The 25,513-nt window shown below is 43.7% G+C and overlaps 1 protein-coding gene across 2 annotated transcripts; it reads left to right on the top strand.

The window, feature by feature from the left end:
* The first annotated feature begins 241 nt into the window (after nucleotides 1–241).
* FAM124B (family with sequence similarity 124 member B) lies at nucleotides 242–25,513 on the top strand. Of its 2 annotated transcripts, none has more exons than XM_054476776.1 (2): nucleotides 242–1,312; nucleotides 22,135–25,513. In XM_054476776.1, the coding sequence occupies exons 1-2, from the start codon at nucleotides 581–583 to the stop codon at nucleotides 22,768–22,770; spliced, it is 1,368 nt and encodes a 455-aa protein (XP_054332751.1). In that variant the 5' UTR covers nucleotides 242–580; the 3' UTR covers nucleotides 22,771–25,513. The 2 variants fall into 2 exon arrangements, with proteins under 2 accessions (XP_054332751.1, XP_054332752.1); XM_054476777.2 differs by lacking the exon at nucleotides 22,135–25,513 and adding an exon at nucleotides 1,845–2,784.

Genomic DNA, 25,513 nt, shown 5'->3' with positions numbered 1-25,513 from the left:
AAAATACTGGCAAAGGGTCAAGTTTTGAGAATTGTTTTCAAGAGGTCATTGTATTCAGATTGGTGGAGCAGGCTACTATAAACCATAAGTAGGAAATGAGAACCCGCTGTAGGTTGATAAAATGGATGTCTTTTCAACTAAACAGATCGCTATCAGCCTAACAGAGCCAACTCCTGTTCCTTTTTGCCCAGTCATTTCCTTTACTAAGTGTCTGTAAGAGCCGCCCATTTGGGTGTTTCTCAGGATTATAGGTTTTTAGGTCATCAGAAACCCTGCGGAACGCCTGAAAAGGCTAAACACAAGCAGTTACATTACGCACAAGCTGGATGACGTGACCCCACTGCTGCTGTGTGGAGAGCGGAGGCTGCTGAACCCGAGCTGGTGTGAGCTTCTCTTGGGGCAAGTCCACGGGTGGCCAGGAGCACGTGTTAGTCTGGTTAAGAGCTCTGCTCAGAAGTAGCCGCTGCAGCTGAAGGTTTTCGGGCCGGCTGAAGGCTGGGCCGCTTCTTCATTCATTTCAGAAACTTGAACAGTGGGCCTTCTACACACGCTGTCTTTGTCATCCTCAGGCAGTTCCTCCATGGATGAGACACAGGGGCCTCTGGCCATGACTGTCCATCTTCTTGCCAACTCTGGGCACGGCTCGGTTCTGCAGAGGACTCTGGACCAGCTCTTGGATTGCGTTTGCCCAGAGGTCCGGCTCTTTCAGGTGTCTGAAGGGGCCAGTCCTGTGAAATACTGTGAAAAGTCCCATTCCAAGCGGTCCCGGTTTCCAGGGATGTCTGTGTTGCTCTTCCTGCACGAAAGCCCGGGAGAGGATCGGCTATTTCGCGTCCTGGACTCTCTCCAGCATTCGCCATGGCAGTGCTACCCCACCCAGGACACTCGGGGAAGGCTGTGTCCCTACCTTTCTGCCAATCAGGAGTTCTACAGCCTGGACAGCCAGATGCCCATCTGGGGGGTGAGGCAGGTGCACTGTGGCTCCGAGATCCTGAGGGTGACGCTGTACTGCAGTTTTGATAACTATGAAGACGCCATCAGACTCTACGAGATGATCCTGCAGAGAGAAGCAACCTTGCAAAAGAGCAATTTTTGTTTCTTCGTGCTCTATGCCTCCAAGAGCTTTGCTCTGCAACTCTCCCTGAAGCAGCTGCCCCCGGGAATGTCCGTGGACCCCAAAGAGTCTTCGGTGCTGCAGTTTAAGGTCCAAGAGATCGGCCAGTTAGTGCCGCTGCTACCCAATCCATGCATTCCTATCAGCAGCACGAGGTGGCAGACTCAGGACTACGATGGCAACAAGATTCTGCTTCAGGTATTTCTGTTTTGTCTCAGATCTTGTAGAGGCTCATGGAGCTGTGTAATTTTACATCGGAATGGGCCTAAGCTAGTGGTTCTCAGACTTGGTCGCACATTAGCGTCCCTTAGGGTCTTTCATAAATTCCCACCCCAGGCCAGTTTGATCCGAATCTCTGGGAGCATCCAGGCCTAGGTAACTTTTTTTACAGCTTCTTGGATGACTCTAATCTGTAACAGGGTTGAGAATCACTGATCTCATAAAATCTCATCTGACAGATAAGAAAGTTCAGATTCCATGAATTTGCAGCTGACACAAGTACTTTATAGTAGAATCAGACAGGATTCTACTTATAAAGATCAGAATCTTTATAAAGAATCAGCTGCCTTTCTCAGGCTTGCCGTTTAAATGCCCATCAACTATACTCCATCCTTTGTTTACTCTTTGGGCTCAGAAATGTCACAAGCTCTTCTAATCTGACTTAAGGAAGTTGAAGTCATACTTATGTTTAGAGATGGCTTTTTTAATTTTTAATTTTTTTATTTTTTAGAGATGGGAGTCTTCCTCTGTTGCCCAGACTGGAGTGCGGTGGTGCCATCATAGCTCCCTGAGGTCTTCACCTTCTGGGTTCAAGTGATCTCCTGCCTTAGCCTCCTGATTAGCTGGGACTACAGGCACGTGCCGCCATGTCTGGCTATTTTATTTTATTTCTAGAGACGGGGTCTCACTATGTTGGCCGAACTTGTTTAGGGATGTTAAGTTTGCAGTACTATTGACTTAATTTTTATTTTTTATTATTATACTTTAAGTTCTGGGGTACATGTGCACAAAGTGCAGGTTTGTTACATAGGTATACATGTGCCGTGTTGGTTTGCTGCACCCATCAACTCATATTGACTTAATTTTTAAGCATCTTGCATCACTGTCAAATTTTACCACATACCAAGTTAGATAGAATGCTTTCTTAAAAAAACTTGAAATTAAAGCCTTCCTTTGTAACCATCCTCAAAAACCTAACATAGCATGAGTGTATTTAGTCATGATAGCTGCCATGCATTGCCTTTCCATGGTATGTGAGCCCGGGCACTTAGTAGCTGTATGACTGTGGGCCTCAGTTTCTTCATTAGCACAATAAAGGCACCCGAGAATTAGCATCTTCCTCGCTCATACTTATTTACAGGAAATGACCTGACACTTATAAAGTACATAATTAAGATAGTGCCAAGAACTCAATTTTAGCTATTATTGTTCATATGATGCCCTATACTAAGGATTCTTTTAAATTGATAATTTTATTTAATACTTATAACAACCTATGAAGTTACTATTTTTCCCATTTTGGAGATAAGAAAACTGAGATTTCCAGGGGGTCAGTTATTTGCCCAAGATAGGAAGTATCTATCTACCCTCAAAGTTCATGTGGTCAGCCGCTGCGGTCCAGTGTATGTGTGTAAATGTGCAAGCAGGGGGATGAATGTCATGTTCACAGCAAAATATCCTGTGGTTTCTGTACTTAAGAAATGGTCAGAAGCTCCTTAAGGCCTATTGGATAAAGTAATAAAAGACTACAAGATGAGATGTCTTTCTATTTGGTTAATTTTGTTGTCATCGCTTTGACTTGTTAATAAAACATGAATCATATTGATTCTATATTAAATGATTTCTAAATTATTCACCTTCTTGTTCACATAAGGTAGAGAGGCACTGTTTCTGTTAGTTGCCTATTATAAAACCCCATAATTTCCAAGGCATCTAAAATTTCTCTCAGTTTTAGTGACTCTCTAGTACTTAAAATCAACCTCATGGTCAAACAAAAATGTGATGTGTGTGTGCAGCAAGGGACATGATTTTAATCATTCCTGTCTTTAAGCTGACTGACATTTTTGCTTTGGAACCAGTTTAAACAACTTAGTTACTTTGGGAAGTTGAGTCACATTTGGGGAGTGTAGAAGAGTTTCTTGGATAAAGAGAAACCCATGAGTTGTATGAAGAGACCTCTCTTCCTCTCTGGATTGTCCAAGGAGCCTGGCCACTTCTCAGGTGTGAATGGGGCATCAGCCCCTCACTCTTTTGTTTTTGAGACAGTCTCACTCTGTTGCTCAGGCTGGAGTGCAATGGTGTGATCTCAGTTCACTGCAACCTCTGCCTCCCGGGTTCAAGCAATTCTTGTGCCTCAGCTTTCCCAAGTGGCTGAGACTACAGGTGCCTGCCAACATGCCCAGCTAATTTTTGTATTTTTAGTAGAGATAGGGTTTCACTATGTTGCCCAGGCTGGTCTCAAACATCTGGCCTCAAGTGACCACCTGCCTCAGCCTCCCAAAGTGCTGGGATTATAGGCATGAGCTACCATGCCCAGCTGCCTCTCACTCTTGATAGCCCCCTTGGACATCACTTTTGTCCTGACCTCCAAACCTCAGGGACTTCTGCTTCCTCACTCCAAAACAGGATTTGATCTCCTCTTGTTAAGTCAATGAGTCTAAGCTTTTGCAAACAGAGTGAGAGATCGCCTTCTGGAAAATTCTGCTTCTGGTGTCATATCATAAAAGTGCCTGAGGAAAGTGTGTAAAGGCTCAGCCATAATCCAAAGACAACACATTGTAGCTCCCAGATAGCTTTTCATTCTTCGAATGGAGTGAATTTTTCAGGATAGAAAATTCTTGGGCGTGGTGGCTCGGGCCTGTAATCCCAGCACTTTGGGAGGCTGAGGCGGGTGGATCACTTGAGGCCAGGAGCTTGAGACCAGCCTGGCCAACATGGCAAATCCCCCTGTCTACTGAAAATACAAAAACTAGCTAGGCATGATGGTGCACACCTGTAGTCCCAGCTACTCGGGAGGCTGAAGCAGGAGAATCGCTTGAACCAGGGAGGCGGAGGTTGCAGTGAGTTGAGATTGTGCCAGTGAACTCCAGCCTAGATGACAGAGCAAGACTCTGTGTATTAGTTTGTTTCACGCTGCTGATAAAGACATGCCGGAGACTGGGAAATTTACAAAAGAAAGAGGTTTAATTGGACTTACAGTTCCATGTGGCTTGGGAGGCCTCACAATCATGCAGAAGGCAAGGAGGAGTAGTCGCATCTTACATGGATGGTGGCAGACAAAGAGAGAGCTTGTGCAGAAAACTCTTGTTTTTAAAACCATCAGATATTGGGAGACTCATTTACTATGAGTGAATTCATTCACTATTCACTCATGCCTTAAATAGCACCCAAGTCACCTCTTGAATGCTTTGCTGCTTAGAAATTTCTTCTGCCAGATACCCTAAATCATCTCCCTCAAGTTCAAAGTTCCACAAATCTCTAGGGCAGGGGCAAAATGCTGCCAGTCTCTTTGCTAAAACATAACAAGAGTCCCCTTTGTTCCAGTTGCCAATAAGCTCCTCATCTCCATCTGAGACCACCTCAGCCTAGACCTTATTGTTCATATCACTATCAGCATTTTTGTCAAAGTCATTCAACAAATCTCTAGGACGTTCCACACTTTCCCACATCTTCCCATCTTCTGAGCCCTCCAAACTGTTTCAACCTCTGCCTGTTACCCAGTTCCAAAGTTGCTTCCACATTTTCAGGTATCTGTTCAGCAATGCCCCACTCTATTGATACCAATTTACTGTATTATTTGTTTTCACACTGCTGATAAAGACATACCTGAGACTGGGCAATTTACAAAAGAAAGAGGTTTAATGAACTCATAGTTCCATGTGGCTGGGGAGGCCTCAAAATCATGGCAGAAGGCAAGGAGGAGCAAGTCACATCTTACATGGATAGCGGTAGGCGGCAAAGAGAGGGCTTGTGCAGAGAACTCTCATCTTTAAAACCATCAGATCTCGTGAGACTCATTCACTATCACGAGAACAGCACAGGAAAGACCCGCTCCCATAATTCAATCACCTCCCACTGGGTTCCTCCCATGACACATGGGAATTGTGGCAGTTATAATTCAAGATGAAATTTGGGTGAGGACACAGCCAAACCATATCACTCTGTTTTGAAAAGAAGAAAAGAGGAGAGAAGAGAAGAGAAGAAAAGAAAATCCAGCCTAAACTTCCTTGTGTCCTGGGGAGAGGGGCTGGGTAGCGAGTCTGGTTTCTGTAACTGAGTAGTCCAGGCCTTATACTGTGTGCTCAGGATCCAGATCCCGGCTCTGTTACCGCTGTCTTGACCCTATCCTCAGCCAGGCATCTGCCAGGGTCGCCAGCTGGCTGCCAGCAGCTCTGAGGGCTACATCCTTCATGTGGATTCCAAGTACCTTGCCCCACCACGGCCCAACAAAATGTCTGGACTTCAGTTAGACCAACTGGGATCAGATTCTCTTCTCTAAATCAATGATTACATGCAGGAAAGTGAGATTATATGGATTAGTTTAGCCCTGAGGCAAAGGCTCTGCCTTCTACCCCTAGATGCTGTGTGGTGTTCTGTGGGACTCTTAGGGAAGGTTGTGGGTCTCCAGAGAAGATCAGGGTGGAGGAGACAAATATAGAGTGGCCCCAAATGGCTGATGTTCAGCAAAAGTAAGAAAATGATACCTATTAAAGGAAGAACCATAACCATAAAGTAACCTCTCTGCAGACCATCCCTCCACATGGCCAGGATGGAGGCGTGTGTGCAGAAGACCTGAGTGTGAGGGGAGCTAGGCTGAAGGGGGGGTGGTGAGAAAGCTTTCCTGAGGAGCAATGCCCAGATCTGCCTGAGCTGGATGGCCGAGGAGGAATTAGCCAGTTGGAGAAGGGAGCAAGGGTGTCTCAAACAGGTGACCGTGGGTGATGATGTTGGTGTGGTGCTGCTTAGCAGGCCATGCTCAGCAAACTTCCTGAGGTTTCGTGTGGCTGGAGTGAAGGGAAGGGGAGTCAGGGGAAGAGGATGGGCAGGTGGCCTGAGGCTGGATCAGCGGCAACATGGTCAGCCACTGGTATGTAAGTGCTGAGAGCAGGGCGACCTCTTAGGCTCACTCCTGTGAACCTAGAACCTAAGGTCAGTGTTTGGCACATGGTAGGCAAAAACATCCTTCTATGAATGAACCCTGGTTAAGTAGCTTCTATTCTATCCTTGGTGTAATGAGCAGTCACTGAGTCCCATGAATGGAACTGACATGGATTATTTGTGTTATGAGGGTCAAATGAGAGAATGTACATGGTGGTGCTTGGTAAAGTAGAAGCTCCTGGAGACCACGTAACTGTGGTGCAATTGTGATCTGTGCATGTAAGAGGCTGTCAGCTGTCTCTGCCAGCGCACCCAGTGAGCAATGCGTTTCCCACATGACCTCTTGCCATTACAGACTGTCTGATTCCTCTCAGAGTCTAGAATGGATGGTTTTGATGACAGTGATTTGAGCATATCGAATAGATGCTCAGTAAATGAATGTATGAGTACATGAGAAGGCAAGTCCATATGTATTCATTCCTCAGAACTTTGCTGAGTTCTTGCTCTGGGCCAGACATTGTTTTTCCTTTGGCAGTTTTAATTCTGCTGTTTCAATTCTTAGTGAGTGCAAGATGATAGTGGGTTCAACCTTCCCTTTATTCATTCAAACAGTCCTCTGCTTTTCTCCCTGTGCTTTTGCCTCTGGTGGTAGTGACAGTGTCAGTGTGTTCTGGGGGAAGGTAGCATGGGTGATGATGTCCGCCTCTTTTTTTTAAACCTCCTGCAACTTAAACTGTGCCCTCAGTCAAATAAGCTATTTTGTCGAATCAACCACATGCAGTATCTCTAGTCAACTACTGTTGGCTTTCAGCTTTCCACAGCTGAGACCCGTGTCCAAAGTTATATTTTTTGTACTTCTTATAGATTTTTTTTTCAATTTTTTGCATTATGGCTCTTCTCCACTGAGTTACCTGCTGATGCATTCATCTCCTGCCCCCCGCCCCCGGCATGGGCAATCCAAGGGTAGAGGCCATGACTTTGGTGTCGGGCTCTGGCAGACTCTGAATTCTAGGTCGCTGAGTTAGCATTGGTGATCTTCTCATTCTGTTTGATGTACAGTAGGCAAACTTTATAAATTAAATGATAAACCTCCTTCAAAGCCACTTGAAACACTCGGCAAGGTCTATATTTCATGGCCCCATGGGAGATGTGACAGCTATGACCTTGTTAGCCTTTGGGTGGGTGCTCTGTGCAGGATCACACTGCCCTGGTGGTCTAATGAGGAGCTGGACCCTCCTGCAAGTGCCTGCAGTACCAGGCAGCCTGCAGGAAATGCACTGTAGAGCTGCAGCCACCCACCTTGTGTGTAGGGAAGGAGAAGGTGAAATTGACCGAGGATGTCAAGTAACATGGAGGAAGTGTGACTTGGGGGATTGACTGAATGGACTGTAGTGAAGTGTAGGGCTGAAGAGTTCAAAGGAGTTTAGAGAATTTTTGGTCCACTGAAAATGGGTGCAGGAGGACACAAAATGGGATTTGAAGAAATCCATTTATTATGGTGTTTAGAGAAGGGGCAGACATGCTCATACCTATAATATATAATTTAGGACCATAATCCTGTTAGCATCAAATAGGACAGGTTGGAAGGGGGCTTGACTGACCACTTCAGAGGGGACTTCAGTTTTCCAGTCAAAGCCAGTGCAGTTTTGAAATAGGGAACTCATAATGGAAATAGGAGGTTAAATTGCATCGGTAGACTTGACTGAATTTGGCAGTAATTGGACATGGAGTGTGAAGAAGAGGAAGGTGATGATGAGTCTGGACACATTGGGCTTGAAGTGCTTACAGGTCTTTCAGATGAAGAGATTCCATGGTCAGGTGGTCTCTGAGGGCTGGAACTCAGGAGGGGGCATGGGCTAGGGGCATAGGTGGGGTTGGTGGCTGAAGCCCTGGGAAGGATCGACATTACCAAGGAAGAGAGTGTAGAGAGAGAAGAGGTAAAGACAGTGCCTGGAAAATGTGTGCACTTCTGGAGGAGAGGGAAGAAGAACCTGTGAGAGACGCTGAGAAGAAGCAACCACAAAGCCAGGAGGACGAGGAGATCATGGTGTCATGGAAGTCAATGTCGCTTGGTGGCTTGCAGTCCCTAAGATGTGGCTTCTCAGGTGTGCTAGAGCAGGTCCTTCAGGTTCTGTCCTGGTCTCCTCACTGGGCCCCCAGTTGCTTGTGTGTTGCCATTGCCCTTGGAGAGATCAGCACCTGCTACAGGCCCTGTGTCCTCCAGTAACTGCTGCTGCCACCACTCTGGGCTTATGGAACCATCCCCAAACACTGCTGAGACCAAGCTGTAATTTCAACAAGATCTTTCTGAAGAGTTGAGGATAAAGAGGTGGGGAAAACCCCCCCAGAGAATTCTAGGCCAGAGGAGTAACTTACAAGCACCTCTAGATGTCGCTATTCTCGGAGCTCCCAGGCAAGCTATGGCCTTGAGGTCCCTCCCAGGTCTCCTCCAAGTCTTCTCTACCCCCTTCTTCTGGAGGTGCTCCAGGCCAAACTCACACAGTGAAGGAGGATGGTTTTCTCCCTTCCTCTCTGAGGTCCACCTTCCAGGTCTTCTTTCCTTGATAAGGGTGACTGCTTCCCAAGTTGACTAAATGGGAAAGGTCACACACATCTCGCCTCCCACCCCCATTGTTTGATGTTCAGTAGGAAAACTTTATAAATTACAAGATAAAATCTCCCTGGAAGCTAGGGAGGTTTTAGAATAGGGTGGTGTCCTATTCTTGTGACCTGGGCAGGACAGATCAGTAACAGAACAAGACTATAACATCAGTACAATCTGGGGTGTGCCGTCTCGACAACACATGTTGGTTGCCAGCCATCCATTCTGGAGGCTTTTCCCGACTTAATCATATGGATGAGCTGAAACTCATGCCTGTGTAGCCTTCTTGCAGTCCTGGGGCCTCACCTCTGGATCCCCTGCAATCAGCACCTGAGCTAGAATCCACATAACTCTCCAAGACAGCCATGTGGGAGAAAGTCACGTGATTTTGAAAGATTCGGTTTCACACATATGCTCTCAATGGAGACGCATTTCTCAACGGAGACGCATTTCTCAACTGAGACTCATTTCTCTAGACGAATGCAGTGTCCTCTAGGACTTTCTGTGATGATGAAAATATTCTATATCTGTGCTATTCAATATGGTGGCCATTCGCCACATGTGGCTGCTGAGCGTTAGAAATATGGCTGGTGAGACTGATGAACAGAATTATTAATTTTATTATATTTTAACAATTTTAATGGCCTTATGTGGTTGGTGACTACTGTACTGGACTGCCCTGGCCTAGGTCATTTCTAAGGTCTCCTGCATCTTGAAGCTTCTGTAACTATACTGTGTATAGCCTCATTGGTGACAAAACTTTATCTCTTAACTCATCTGTTTTTTTTTTTGAGACAGAGTCTTGGTCTGTTGCCCAGACTGAAGTGCAGTAGTGCGATCTTGGCTCATTGCAACCTCCCTGTCCTGGGCTCAAGCTATCCTCCTGCCTCAGTCTCTGGAGTAGCTGGGACTACAGATGTGCACCATCATGCCCGGCTAATTTTTGTATTTTTTGTAGAGACCAGGTTTTGCCACGTTGCCCAGGCTGGTCTCAAACTCCTGAGCTTAAATGATCCGCCAGCCTCAGCATCCTAAAGTGCTGGGATTACAGGCATGAGCCACCATGCCTGGCCTATCTCATCTTTTTTCTTTGCTTTTTTAGAGAGAGGATCTGATCCTGTCACCCAGGTTGGAGCATTAGTGGCATGATCATAGCTCACTGCAGCTTTAAACTCTTGGGTTCTAGTGATCTTCTCATTTCAGCCTCCTGAGTAGCTGAAACTCTAGGCATGCATTACCATGCCCGGATAATTTTTTAATGTTTTATAGAGATGGGAGTCTTGCTATGTTGCCCAGGCTGAACTTGAACTCCTGGTCTCAAGCAGTCTTCCTGCCTTGGCCTCAAAGTACTGTGATAACAGGCATGTGAGCCACTGTGCCAGGCCCAAATCCTCATGTCTTAAGGGTAGAATTCAGTTCAATTTTTAGAAACAATCAAAAGATATTTAGCATTAATTGTATTGAGTATGGTACATAGTTGAAGAGATTTTAATATTATATTTTAAGATTACAACATATGTTACCTCCCTATACTGAGACTATACTGACTCTGAAAGTCAGATTGCTAAAAAAAATTCCAAAAATATTTGACACAATTATCAATCTTTTAAGTGCCTGTGTATAGCTTTTCATAATCTACCTAAGGACAACACATAATCTAATAATATGATATTATATATAACATTTAATGAACATTTATATGCCAGCCACTGTGTTGTGTTGTTTCATTATAAATATCTCCACTTTAAAGATAGGAAATCGAGGTTTAGAAAGTTTAAACAACTTGCCTATAGTCACCCAGGAAGCAAGGATAAAGTCAGGTTTCAAACTCAGGTCTCTCTGTCTCCAAAGTTCAAGTTTTAACACTTACACAATTTTTGTTTTCTTTTAAAAAGTATATTTGTTAATATATAGTGTTTTGATTTCCATTACAGTTTTAAAGAATATAGCACATAGAATTGATCGTTTAAAACAAGATAATTCAGCCCGTTTTAGATAATCTACTTCTTTTATTTCTAACACTGTAGCGAAACTTGATACTTTTTCCTCTTACCAAGTTTAATGACAGATAGTTTCTCTGACGGCACTTTCCGTTTCATATCTTAGCAAGATTTTAATAAGAGTAACCTACAGGATAAGGTTGCAAACAGAGTTTTTTAAAATTGCAAGATTACCAAGGAACTTTTCTTTCTTTTTTTTTTTTGAGACAAGAGTCTTGCTTTGTCACCTGGACTGGAGTGCAGTGCTGTGATCTTCCGCCTCCCGAGTTCAAGCTATTCTCCTGCCCCAGCCTCCCCAGTAGCTGGGACTACAGGTGTGCAGCACCATGCCCAGCTAATTTTTGTATTTTTAGTAGAGACGGAGTTTCACCATCTTGGCCAGGCTGGTCTCAAACTCCTGATCTCGTGATCCACCCACTTTGGCCTCCCAAAGTGCTAGGATTACAGGCATGAGCCACCGCACCCTGCCAAGTGTTTCTTTTTCATTAGAGGCTCTTTTCCAGCTTATATTTAAAAACAAGTTTGTTGGCCAGGCGCGGTGGCTCACGCCTGTAATCCCAGCACTTTGGGAGGCTGAGGTGGGTGGATCATGAGGTCAGGAGATCGCGACCATCCTGGCTAACATGATGAAACCCCGCCTCTACTAAAAAAATACAAAAAAATTAGCTGGGCGTGGTGGCGGGCGCCTGTAGTGCCAGCTACTCGAGAGGCTGAAGCAGGAGAACGGAGGAGGCGGAGCTTGCAGTGAGCTGAGGTGAACCCAGGAGGCGGAGCTTGCAGTGAGCTGAGATTGAGCCGCTGCACTCCAGCCTGGGCGACTGAGCGAGACTCTGTCTTAAAAAAAAAAAAAAAAAAAATAGAATAAGTTTGTTGACAAGTATTGGGGGAATCTTTCCTCCACCTGATTTGATTGGTAAACGTCTGAGTGGTGTATGTTCACGCCCGCTGGTGGAATTCCTTCCTGTGAGGTTTCTCCTCTCTGTGGGCCTTGCTCTCCCATTTGTTTGCTCACTCGATGAGCTCACAGCATTTTCAGTCTCTCTTCTCTGTTACCAGTGGCCCTCGTCATCTCCTTCAAACTCAAACAAGCAGATTTTCCTTGGCTCAATAACTCTGCTATCTTGCCTTCTTTCTATGCCTGGCTTCTCAGTTGAGCTGTCTGTTTTTGCCGCCTTTAGCCACAAACTGATGGTGCTTCTTCCCATGCCATTCTGCACCCTGAGTCTTCCTCTAGCAGTTGATGAATCCGCTCTCTGGAGGGCCAGCAGTGCTTGAGGACAAGATATCAGCAGCATTCGTACATGTGGGCCACTCCTGCCTTCTTGAAATCCTCTCCTCTGTGGGCTGCCATAACCCAGTTCTTTTAATTAAGCGGTTCATTCTTTCTGACTCTTCCTTTTCTCTCTCTCTCTCTCTCTGTGTGTGTGTGTGTGTGTGTGTGTGTTTTCAAAGACTCAACTGTTTTTTCCTCTCTCTAAATCATGTTTTCTCAACCTTGGCACTGCTGACATATTTTGGATGAGATAATTCTTTGTTGTGGGGGGTTGTCCTGTGCATTGCAGAATGTTTAGTGGCAGCCCTGATCTCTATCAGTTGGATGTCAGTAGCACTGGCCCACTCACCCCCGAGTTGTGACAACCAAAAATATTTCTAGACTTTGCCAAATGCCCCTTGGGAGACAAAAATCACCCCAAATGAGGACCACTGCCCTGCACCAAAGATTTCCCCACTGAGGTTACGAAATAAAAATCACCTTGTGGGGTTGGTTATCACTTTTGTTCAACTTAATCCTGTACTTGAATTTCCTCTATCTCTTGAGGTTTTAGCCTCTTTCCTACTCCCTATAAGACCATTTAAACATAATGTCTCATCCCCATCCCAGACTCAATCCAGGCAAAACCAAGTCATCATCTGCAGCCCTCCTCTCCCCACCCCCGACTTCTCCAGCTCCGTTCGTTCTTCTCCCAGTTGCCCAGGTTTTGAAACACCAGTTGTTTTTAAAGCCTCCTTTTTTCCCAGAACCCCCACATCCAATCAGTCCCCAGCTGTTCTAATTTTCCTTGGGAGTCATTTCTGCTTCCTGCCTTCCTGCTTTAAGCCCACATTGCTTCAAACGCACATTATTATTACAGCATTATAATGCCCTCGCCCTGGCTCCAGGCATTCTGTTTCATCCTGCACAGCGCTATCAAAATACATTTTTAAATGACTGCCAAATTTATGTTCCTTCTCAGTTCAATAACAAAAGGTGAGAAAATCAAATTAAAATGCCCCTGCCTGGCTTTAGAGACCTTCACATCAGACCCCTACTAGAATCTCCCTTTGCAGGCCAGTTGTAGTGGCTCATGCCTGTAATCCCAGCACTTTGGGAGGCCGAGGCAGGCGGATCACTTGAGGCCAGCAGTTCGAGACCAGCCTGGCCAACATGGTGAAACCCCATCTCTACTAAAAATATAAACATTAGCTGGGTGTGGTGGCGCCTGCCTGTAATCCCAGCTACACGGGAGGCTGAGGCAGAGAATTGGTTGAGCCTGGGAGGTGGAGGCTGCAGTAAGCTGAGATCGTGCCACGGCACTCCAGCCTGGGCAACAGAGCGAGACTCCATCTCAAAAAATAATAAAAAAAGAATCTCCCTTTGCCGCCTTGCTTCTTCACCATCCCAGCCTTCTTACCCTCCTCTTCCCCCCAGAGCTCTGGGCTTACTCCCACACCTTTGCTTTCTATATTTTATGTATTGTGGTAAAATATGTGAGACAGAAACTTACCATTTTCACCTTTTAAAAAAAATTTAGGAAGCCTTCTTTCTTTTAAAAAAATTGTGGTAAAATACACATAACAATACATTTACCATCTTAACTATTTTTCGAGGGTACGATTCAGTGGCATTAAGCACATTCACAGTGTTGTGCGACCATCACCACTATCCATTTCCAGAACTTTCTCGTCATCCCAAACAGAAACTCTGTACCCGTTAAATCAAACTCACCGTTCTCCCCCGCCCTTGGTAACCTCGATTCTACTTTCTGTCTCTATGAGTTTGCCTATTCTTGGTACCTCATATAAATGAAATCATACAATATTTGTCTCTTTGTGTTTGACTTCGCTTACCATGATGTTTTCAAGGTTAATCAGTGCTGTAGCATTTATTACAATTTCATTTACTTTTATGGCTGATTATTATTCCACGGTATGTTTATCTGTATCCATGCATTGCCTGAGCTACTCCTTCTCCAAGGATGCCTTTCATTTAATCTTCAATTATCCAATTTTAAGGCTTTGATCAAATTCCACTTCCTCTTTGAAACCTCCCATGAAGCTCAAGGGCACATTAATTCCCATTCCTAACTAGAACATTTCATACCTAAATCTTTGTAACACGTAACTGATTATATATTTTCCCATTCTTGTATTTTATTATGTGGGACTTTATGACTCTCCTTCTCTTTTCAGTATTTTATTACACATGTTTATTTCCAGTCGAGTATTTGGCAGATAGCTGCTTCTGAAATACTTGTTGATTGACTGACTACTTGTTTTCAGGAAATAAGTTTATCTCTTTAAAGAAGGTATATACAGAAACTGGTTTGGCATAAGCAAGCGTGTGTTTCATTTTGTTTTATCAACAGATATTTAGCTATGTTCATTTCTTTTTTTTATTAGCCATTTAAAATAAAAGGACATAGTGGCTCTGCAAGTAAGTAATTTATTTTCTTCTTCTCTAGCATTTCTTGAGGGCTCCATGTTCTCATTTCTGAGTCTCTCAGCTGTACACTCTCAGGATCTATTAACCCCCTCTTAGTTTCTCTCATTCCCCTCCCATTCTCCAGCTCCACCCCCAACATACCCCACCCCCAACACACACACACTCCCTCTTCTACACCCTCGCTCAATACTTTATGTTGCTGTGAAAGAGGCATTGCTCAGGAGGGTCCCGCTATTATAGGACAGCATGTTGCCATTGGTGGTTTTGGCCAATTGATGAAAATAAGTACCTTTCAAAGGATCAGTTAATCGCAAAAGTCTGGTTTCAACCTTAAGTGAGCCTGGCACTGTTTAGAGGTTTCTTATTATCTACCTAAATTGTTTCCATGCAGTCATTTTTTTCCCCCAGTGTTGAAGAAATCCTCTCTTGCTATCTTCTTGGAATCACTTACAGAGAGAAACATTATTTTCCCTTCATGATACGAGTCTGCCCCTTAACAGCTTAATCATTTTTCAATGATGTATTTTCACTTGACTTTCAAGAGTTTAGAGTTATAAATGGTGACCATCTTCCTGTTAATCACATAATGCTGATGTTCCTTGAACTTGAAGAACCTAGCTCTCAATCTGTAACATTTTACAAATATTTCTTAGAAAGATGATCTCTAAATGATCAGAATTCCTACAAATGCATTTCAATTTGTTTTTTGGCAAGAGCTTAATTCTCCCTGAAGGGATTCATCTCAATCACTCAGCATTATGTTTCTCCTGGAAATTCTTCATTCCAATGCTAAACATCTGCATTTCTATGTTAATAACCTTACACTCACTTTTGCCCTATGCTTTAAGGATCTTAGACTTCTCTTTTAAAAAAGTGGACATTCCCCTCTTTTAAGAAGACTGCACAAATGTCTAGCCATAGTAATAAAAATCATTATGAATTTTCTTAAGACTTTATGTCCACCTAATGTAAAATAATTTGGGGCCTAGTTTATAGATGCTACATTCTCATTCATTTCTATGTGCAAAAATTCATATTTTGTTAAGTATTAAGCTTTATTTATTTATATAGCAGATATTTAGTGATTACTTATTGAATGTTAGGCACTGTGGTAGGCACTGGACATACGATAACAAAGAAGGTGTATATAACCCTGCTATTCCAGATTGCAAACTCTATGGGAAGATACAGAGGAGTAAATAGCCAAGTACAAAATGGTGTGGCGAGTACTCAGATACGGCAAGTTCAGACTGCGCTGTGAGAGCTACTAATAATACTAATGACGATGATAATAACAAATGCATGCAGGGCACGACTATCATTTAATCTTCACAGCAACTCTATGATGTTAGCACTTATTTATCTTCTTTTCCATATAAGGAAACTGAGGGACAGAAATATTAAGTAAGTGGTCTAAAATCCTACTGCTAATAAGTGGCAGAGTTGATATTTAGTGACACCTAAATCAGATTAGTGACATTGAGAAGGCTTCCTTCTCAATGCTGTGTAAGCTTGGAGCTAACAATGAGAGGAAGTTTCAGGAAAAAGGGCTAGAGGATGCACATCCCACATAGAAGAAATAATATATATTAATATGTATGAACCCTGGCATAGGAAAGGGCAAATCATGTTCAATTTCAGCATGTGGAGGCTGAAAGGGAGAAAGTGGTGAATTACCAGTGTGGTGTAACAAGAGGCAGACAGTAAAGGGTGAGGCAGGCCACACCCAAGGGCTTAGATTTTATTTTAAGAAAAGTAGGGCGTCATTGAAGCAGTATGATGGTGTGGTGCGATCCAATCCTCTGGTAGGGGAGTGGAGAATGGATTTGTGGGAGGTGACAGCATCTGTGGGAACCTCCATTGGATAGCTATTGCTGTAATTCAGACAAGAGGTGATGATGGCCTGCTCCAGGGTGAATGACAGTGGGAGCAGAGAGAGTGGAATGTCAGCGATCTATAAGAGGAAGTGTCCATGGGGACGGGTGGATGGTTGTACCAGGGGTATGGAGAAGGGTGACTGATGCTCTTCCTGGGGTCATGTGGGAGCTAATGGTGCCATCTTCTAAGATAGGGAAAAGAGAAAGCAGAACAGACTTGGTGTGAGGAGGGAGATGAGTTCATGGTGCAGATGATTTGGGGCATGTTGTGTTTGAGGGATTGGTGGCTAGAAGGCAGTTGGATAGGTAGATGTGAAGCTTAAGAGACAGATGAAGCTTAAGGGACAGATCTGAGGTGTAGTTACACTTTTGGGAGCCTTCATCATTTAGACGATAACTGAAGGCCTAGATGCCCATGAGATTGCCCTGGGGCAAGTAGAGTGAGAAGAAAAGAGGAACCAGGCCAGCTCTGAAGAACGACAACATTAAATAAACCAACAAGGGGAGAGGCTCCCTCAGTGGAAATGGAGAAGGGGTGGAGGGAAAGGTAGGAGAAAATCCAGTGGAATTTATTGGCCAGGAAGCTGAAGAAAAAGACTTCAGGATAAAGAGTACAGACTTCAAGGTCAAATTCTACCAAGAGCTCAAGAAATAATGAATGACAGGAGGGCTGATTGTAGATGACCTTAGCAAGAGCAATTTCACTGGAGTCGTAGGAGGGAATTACCAGCATGGTGTAAGAACAGGCAGACAGTAAAGGGTGAGGCAGGCCACATCCAAGGACTTAGATTTTATCTTGTCAATGGCATGGGTAGAGAAAATAAGGGAAGGTTTGTAGAGAAAATAAGGGGAGGTTTGTAGAAAAACGTGACTGTGCACAAATGTTATATAGAGGTTTGACAGTGAAGGGGAGGAGAGAGAAACCTGGAGGGAAAGAGAGGGTGGAAAGAATGTGTTTTTCAAAACACGAGACTTGAACAAATTTAATTGCTGTTGGAAAGGAATAGGCAGAGAGAGAGAGAAAGTGAAGGAGAGGGAGAGAGATTAAACATCCAAGATAAGAAAGTGGGGAAAATGAATAATTGATAGGTCGGGGTCACCAAGAAGGTAGGAGGTGATGGGAATCTTGGCCCAGGGACCGGTCACTTTCACCTAGAGAGAATGGTGAAGCTGCAGGTAAGTTTCGCGGTAGCAGTGAGAGTGTTGCTAACTGGTGACAGCGTCTGCTTCCTTGATAATTTAAATGGTGAGACCACCTGATGAGAGAGAGCAGGGGCGATGGTGCTGCTGAAGGTTTCAGGACAGTTTTGAAGGTTTGAACAGCTGCTGGGTGAATGGAGAGAGGTGACTAAGGAAGCAGGCGGACTGGCAGGTAGCCTGGGAGAGGCTGGAAACCACGCCATCATGGGGCACCCATTTCACAGACCGATGCGTTTCTGTGGCATCCTGAACACATGTTCAGAAAATGTGGGCAGGTAAATGGATGAAAGGTGGGGAGATTTTGTGGGAGTCTGTGACAGAATGGAAATAGCGAGGGGAGTTGGAGGTATTGGTGAAGAAATGGTTGAAGTGATAGTCTTTGGACTCAAATTGGCTCTGAAAGGCAGTGTGGATGGGAGGGGCTGACAGGGAGAAGCTGGGGATTGGGAGTGTTGATGTTGAAGAGCAGATGTGATGGGGAATTGAGTGCTGGAGCCTGTGGCCTCAGAATGCCTGGCTTAAATAGAATCTTTCAAAGATGGGACATTTGCAGGTAGAGAAGGCCCAGTGGAGGGGCTGTGGGACTGGGTGACAGAGGGGAGTGGAGGGGTGAGCTAGGCTGGCCCAGGAGGGCACTTCCTGGCTGCCCTGAGATGTCTCAGCACTGGTTGGGGCTTCAGGACCAATTTCACTATGATCTGACATTGATTTAGGTGGCAAGGGGAGATTACTCAGGCTTCTCTCTCTGTTCACAGTTGCTAGACAATGAAATACAAGCCCCAGAGTCAAAGTTATTGATTTCTTTCTCCAGACTGGATAATCTAATATCAACCCTGAACCATTTCTGAGTATGGAAATATCCATGCCAGTTTCCATTTCTAGAAGAAAAGATGTCATTGGGTCAAATAAAAAGGTACATTATGATACAAGGGTACAGTGTCAAATGATTCTCCAAGAAGCAATGATGGCAGTTGGCCCTTAGAAGGACTAAGGGAGTTTGTTCTCCAGGGGAAGGGAAACCCCAGCTAACATTTCGGAGATAGTATTTTTTCCTCCTGATTTTGAAAGGATAAGCAAATAGTCTTCATTGGAAAGTGAGAATTTGGGGGTGATTTGTGGTTGGGATGGGGAGAAGGCTTTACTTTTTATTTTACACGTTTGTACAATGAAATTATTTTTATGGTGATAAATTACTACTTTTATAATAAGACTTTTTTAAAAAAACAAACAGATGAAAAGGAAAGAAAGGAAAGGAAGGGCAGGAGGAAGGAAGGAGAGAAGGAAGAAAGAAGGGGAGGGAGGGCGGGGCTGTGGAATTAGAGCAAAGGGAAATGTAGAGAGAGATAGCAAAATGAAATTAGGCAAAGAATTTTTCAGAAATGTGGAGGAGGAGGTCAGCTGTATGTAATAAGAAGCAGACTCACAGCGACCACAAGTTAACTGACTACTCGAAGCCTAGCTTTTCTGGGTCCATGGCAGTAGTTCCGAAACTTTGCTGCACATTAGACTTACCTGGGGAGATTTATCAACTCTGATAACCAGGTGCACTCTGACCTGGTGAAATCAGGAGGTCGTGGGCTGGGAGCAGGCATCATTGTTTTTAATGATCCCAGGACGTTCCCTTGTGCAGCAAAGTTTGGGAACAGAAATTTCTCCTATGGGTTTGCATAAGGACAGGTCCTGCGGTGCAGTGGGCATCCCTTCAACAGTGTCGCCCCTAGAGAGAGTATCCGATGCTGGCAGAAGCTCTCTTCAACACACTCTGGGGCACTGCACTGAGCTGTGGTTCAGTGCAAGCACATCTGGGATGGAGGTTTCAGGTGTGTGTGTGGCTCTCTAGTGAACTGGCTTGGCCCAGGGGTAGAATTTAGATATTCTAGAATAGTGGTTTTCAAGCTGGTTCTGTGAAGCCCTGGGGAACTAGAGAGGGGGTCCAGTAGGCAGAGGCTACCCTCTGTACGTCAACCAGGGCTGCTCTAATTAGATTGCTTCATATTTGGGCTTCCAGGTAAGAAATTGTTTGGAAAAAAACTTCTTAAGATAGAGAGATGGCTCACTCCTATAATCCTAGCATTTTGGGAGGCCAAGGCGGGTGGATCACCTGAGGTCGGGAGTTTGAGATCAGACTGACCAATATGGAGAAACCTCGTCTCTACTAAAAATACAAAATTAGCTGGGCGTGGTGGTGCATGCCTGTAATCCTAGCTACTAGGGAGGCTGAGGCAGGAGAATCACTTGAACGTGGCAGGCGGAGGTTGCAGTGAGCTGAGATTGCGCCACTACACTCCAGATTGGGCAACAAGAGCAAAACTCCGTCTTAAAAAGAAGAAAAAAAAAAAAAAAGAGAGAATCATTGATCTAGAATAGGGCTTGGTCAACTGTGGCCCAAGAACTAAAAATAGTTTTCTATTTTTATGTGGTTGGAAAAAAATTCATGACACATAAAAAATATGAGATTCAAATTTCAGTGTTCATACATAGAGTTTTACTGAACACAGCCATTCATTTATATATTGTCTATGGCTGTGCTGCGGCAGAGTTGGGTAGTTGGGGTAAAGACCACGTGGCCGGCAAACCCTGAGATATTTACTGTCTGGCTCCTCACCGAAAATATTTGCCAACTTCTATTCTAAAAGAATCAATGGAAGTCCTTGTTTTTTTGTGTGTTTGTTTTTGCAGCTTGGTAATAGGCATCTCACCATTTCTATCAGAAAATTGAGATGTACTGTGTGTCATCTATACAAACAAATATGCTCTGTGTGTGTGTGTGTGTGTGTGTGTGAGAGTGAGAGAGAATTTACTCATTTCTAGACCTGTTTTCTCAGTGCCCTCATTTCTGCCTTCTTGACTTGTAAGATAAATATGTATCATTATTTTTTCTCCCTTGAAATAGACTTTATTTTTTACAGCAGTGGTAGGTTCACAGCAGAATTAAGCAGAAAGAACAGAGTTCCCATATATCCCCTTCCCCCCGAAAAAAGCCTCCTTTCCTGTCAACATCCGTTATCAGAGTGGTACACATGTTACAACTGATGAACCTACAATGATACATCACCATCACCCAAAGCCCATAGGGTACGTTAGGGTTCATTCTTGGTGTCGTACATTCTGTGGGTTTGGACAAATGTATAAAGATGTGCATCCACCATTACAGTATCATGCAGAGTAGTTTCACTGCCCTAAAGTCCTCTGTGCTCCACTTATTCATCCCTCCCTCCCCCCAACCCCTGTCAACCACTGATTTTGTTACTGTCTTCATAGTTTTGCCTTTTCCAAAGTGTCATATAGTTGGCATCATATAGTCTCTCTCTGTCACCCAGGCTGGAGTGCAGTGGTGCAGTCATAACTCAATTTAACCTTGAACTCCTGGGCTCGAGGGATCCTCCCTCTTCTGCCTTCTGAATAGCTGGGACTATAAGTATGCACCACACGTCTGGCTAATGTTTTTATTTTTTTGTAAAGATGGGGTCTTGCTAGTTGCCCGAGCTGGTCTGGAATTCCTGGCCTCAAGTAATCCTCCCAGCTCAGCTTCCCAAAGGGCTTGGATTACAGGCATGAGCCCAGATAGACTTCTTTCAGTTAGTAGTATTTATTGCAGGTTCTTCTGTATCATTCTTTTTGATATTTGGTTAAGGGCTGGGCCAGGTAGGGATGGATCCTGGATACCAATTCCCAAGGGCTGTTATCAAAATGGAAAAAATTGCCTTTTTCCAGAAATCTTCTTGGGAAGAGTGTTGTGCGTGGAACAGGATGCAAGGCTCCCAAGGGTCGAAATCTCAAAGGGGGGTCAGTGAACTCCATTCCGTGGAGGGAGGGTGCAGTCAACAGCAGGGTGAGGGTTTTGCTGAGTGGGGTCTGTAAGTTTGTAACCAGAGTGGAATTGCTAAGGATTAAAACACCTAAACTTCCATATAAGCCATGCCCCCTTTTTGTTTTCTCACACGGTACCAGGCCTCTAATCTAAATAAATGGTGCCCCAAGAATTTGAAGAATATTGCTGCCAAATTATTAGCTGCCTGGACTGGTCACATGTCTTAGAATGTCCCAAGATACGTATTTTTATTAGCATGATCTAAAAGAAGGATCACCAGCTTTGGAAGACTGAATTCTTACTTCAATCCTTATCTTAACTTTAACCACATGGTTTGGTGGCTTTTTAAATTTCTTTTTTTGCATGGTTGCTAATGAATACATCATTTACATCATCCAGTGAGGTCACTGAATGACATCTGTGAATGTCTGCATTGTTTGAACAACTTGCTCTACCAGAAGCGTGGTGTTGTTAATTGGCCATTTGATTCCCAAAGTCTTACCCTTGTCAAAAACTTAATTTAGGGAGTCCCAAAGAGAGGTATTTGGAGCTGGGTCTGATTAGATATCTCATGATTATATTGTACTTATCACTTCTATTCAATTCAACCGAATTTACTGAAAGTCTGCTATGGGCATGGCATGGCGGAGGGTGAATAAGGCATAGTCAGCTCTTGGCACTTAGTTAATGGAAATTATGTTTCATATGTTCCTCCTTTCCTTTCCTGTAGGTCCAGCTGAATCCAGAACTTGGTATAAAGAATGGCACCTTGGGAGCTGGTATGCTTCCCCTGGGCTCCAGGCTGACTTCTGTCTCTGCAAAGAGGACCTTAGAACCCAGGAGCCAGAGGAACCAGGGCAAGAGGTCCCAGGGGCATTCTCTGGAGCTTCCTGAGCCCAGTGGGAGCCCCACATCAGACAGGTGTGCTGGCACTTCATGGAAAAGCCCTGGCCGGTCATTCCAGGTCAGCAGCCTAGCTATGGGTGCCCACCTGCACCTGTCTTCTCATCACCTTGAATCTGGGGCCAGAATGAAGGTCCTCAACCAGGAAAACAGATTTCAGAAGCTTGAGGCTGAGACGAATGTTGACACCGGCTTGACCATCATAAATCCTGAACCCAGGCAGACTTACTTTGGCGGATTTCCAAGGGATTTGCAGGCCAGCCAGCCACCATTCTGCTTGCCAGCCTCTTCCTTGGGGGTGGCTACCTCCAAAAATGACAGTGTCTTTAAGGAAAGAGTCTCTCCTTTGCCACTTGCTGGCCAAAGGGACCTTGGTACCAGGAAGACAATTTCAAAATGTCTCCTTCATCTGCAAGTTCAGGGTGAAGAAAAAGAAGAAGATGAAGAAGAATTCTTTATCTAGCATAAAATAAACGTGGTTTTCTAAAACACAAGATCAGATAAAATGTTCTAGAAATGGAGTACTGACCCAGAATCAGCCTATTAGTTGTTCATCTGAGAGGGGCTGAATGCTCCCCATGCACAATCTGTATTGATTTTATTTCAAATGTTCAAAATCTAAAGGTGCTGGGAATGATTGTTTATTTGCCATCACAGTCATAAGAGAACACAGCCAACACACAGGGAAAAACCGAATGCTTTTGTTCTCTAGAGATGCGCTAACCCAGCTGGATGTGTTGAATCCAGCACCTATCAGGATAATTGCATTGTATGCAAATGAATCGGTATGTTATACAACACTAATTAGTGTCTGTAATTTGGTTTTAATTTTTACTTAGGTTGCATATCTCATCCCCCTGGACAATATGGATTGCTATTTATTCTTCAATGCTTTTTAATTTTCATGTGACCTCTTTTGGTAACTAGGCCTTGTTCACATACTCTCCTTGTGATTTTGCCTTTAAAGTTGTTTGCATCTGGAATGAGTGAAAATGCAAAGTGTTTTGAAAATTATAAACGGTTAATTTTGTTTTCCTGTTTAATGAGCCAAAATACTGGAAGCCAGAAAATCAGGTTAAACATGAATGCTAGGCTCTAGGGCTTTCCTGCTCGTCTGTTTCTCATTTGTTTCTGCACTATGTCAAAAGAAGACAGTGGTTCTTGTACAAACCAGACGAACGTTGAGCACAGTGGGAAAATTGGACTGGTTGATCTGGTCACTGGAGCAGGACTTGGGTTCTTCTGGCCACATTTTGACTCCCAGATTCCTTTACAAAACGCACTCATTCATTCATTTATATGTGTTCATTCAATAAACATTTTTTGAATACCTATATTTGAATAAGACATTGTGTATATGGTACATATACATTCTGGGGCCATGAAACCCAAAAAGTGTTTATGATTTCACCGCTCTGATAAATTCATTCTACCAACTTTTAAAAAGATACCGAATTCCAAATATATTCCTCCAAAAACTTTCTCCACAGTTGAGGCCCACACTGGCCACATAATGGTGTAATAAGCATTTGCAACCTGCAGATGGAGACTGGGCATATTATGAATTGCAATTATAATTGCAATGGACAAATTCTCATTGCCCATATGCTGAATTTTTTGGTTATGTCTGTACACACATTTTTAAAAAACCCGAGGCCTGTGTTTCAGTTCATTTATAAGGTTATTCAATTCCACGAACTTCACTCTCAGAACAGATGTTACATAAGAGTGTAAATGTTGATTTAGCTGGATCTTTTGGAGACTTGGAGACTTACTACACCTAACTGGAGACAGAGATGAGTTCAGTCCTAAAGTCAAATCTTGGAAAAGTGAGTCTAGGCTGATTTTGGTTGCTCTTCTCAGCAAAAGGGATAGAAACAGAGGAGAGTTGTAAATGGACAAAGACAAGACTCCTCAATTGATATTTTTTGTCCTTAAAACATCAACATATTCTCATTCCCATTTTGTCTCTCTCTCCCCTAGACTACAATTTGATTTTAGAAAATGGGATGAAGAGCTTAACTTTGGTATAGCTTTCTATAATAACAGTTAAAACAAAAAAGGAAATTGAACTACTGAACTTTGAATAAGCACAGCAGGAAGAAGTTTTGAAATTTCCTTCCCACTTTTTTTTTTGATGTTATCTAAATTTTCTCAATATAATACATGGGTAAGAATATAAGTACCTGAAAATTATAAAGAATATTGAGAAATGTGAATCAGGCACCTTACAAAATTGACTTGTAAAATAATACACCCTTAAAATGTCATCTATTGTATCCTGCTTGTATTATTCAGGGTTCCCTAGAGGAACAGAACTAATAGGATAGATAGATGTATATATGAAAGGGAGTTTATTAAGGAGAATGGACTCACACAATCACAAGGTGAAGTCCCACAATAGGCTGTCTGCAAGCTGAGGAGCAAGGAAGCCAGTCCAAGTCCCAAAACCTCAAAAGTAAGGAAGCCGACAGAGCAGCCTTCAGTCTATGGCCGAAGGCCCTAGAACCCCTGGAGAATCACTGGTGTAAATCCAAGAGTCCGAAGCTGAAGAACTTGGAGTCTGATGTTCAAAGGCAGGAAGCATCCAGCACAGGAGAATGATGAAGACCAGAAGACTCAGCCAGTCTAGTCCTTCCACGTTCTTCTGCCTGCCCTATTTTAGCCACGCCGGCAGCTGATTAGATGGTGCCCACCCAGATTGGGGGTGGGTCAGCCTCTCCCAGTCCACTGACTCAAATGTTAATTTCCTTTGGCAACAGCTTCACAGACACACCCAGGAACAATACTTTGCGTCCTTCAATCCAATCAAGTTGACCCTCAATATTAACCATCACACTACTCAACATAGGAATTCAATTTACAACATGATGGGATGGAAATACTAGTGGACTGGGTGGGGGAGGCCCAGATTTTGGTTTCACTTTTTAAATTTACTATTGATGTGACCTTGAGCATGTCAGGCTCCTTTGTCCTCTGTTGCTTCCTCAACTGTAACAAAAGATTGTTAGAGGAATCAAGATGATGTATATGAAAGCATCTGGATTTCATGAAGCATTATAAATGTGTGAGTTTTTTATGATTATTGTATTATATTGTATCATATAATATAGTGTATTATTAATACCATTGGTCCTTCGGACCCACAGTTTAAAAATGTCATGAGAACAAAGGACTTCTTTTGAAACAAGTTTTAGTGAAATCAA

The sequence above is a fragment of the Pongo pygmaeus genome, chromosome 11, assembly GCF_028885625.2.
Source record: "Pongo pygmaeus isolate AG05252 chromosome 11, NHGRI_mPonPyg2-v2.0_pri, whole genome shotgun sequence".
NCBI lineage: Eukaryota > Metazoa > Chordata > Mammalia > Primates > Hominidae > Pongo > Pongo pygmaeus.
The sequence above is the reverse complement of the archived record's forward strand: the minus strand, read 5'-3'. Positions and strand labels throughout refer to the sequence as shown.

Bases quoted from the DNA above. Each gene is read 5' to 3' on its own strand.
- FAM124B (XM_054476776.1), top strand. From the start codon at position 581: ATGGATGAGACACAGGGGCCTCTGGCCATGACTGTCCATCTTCTTGCC. The intron at 1,313-22,134 runs GTATTTCTGTTT...CCTTTCCTGTAG, and splicing joins GCAACAAGATTCTGCTTCAG to GTCCAGCTGAATCCAGAACT.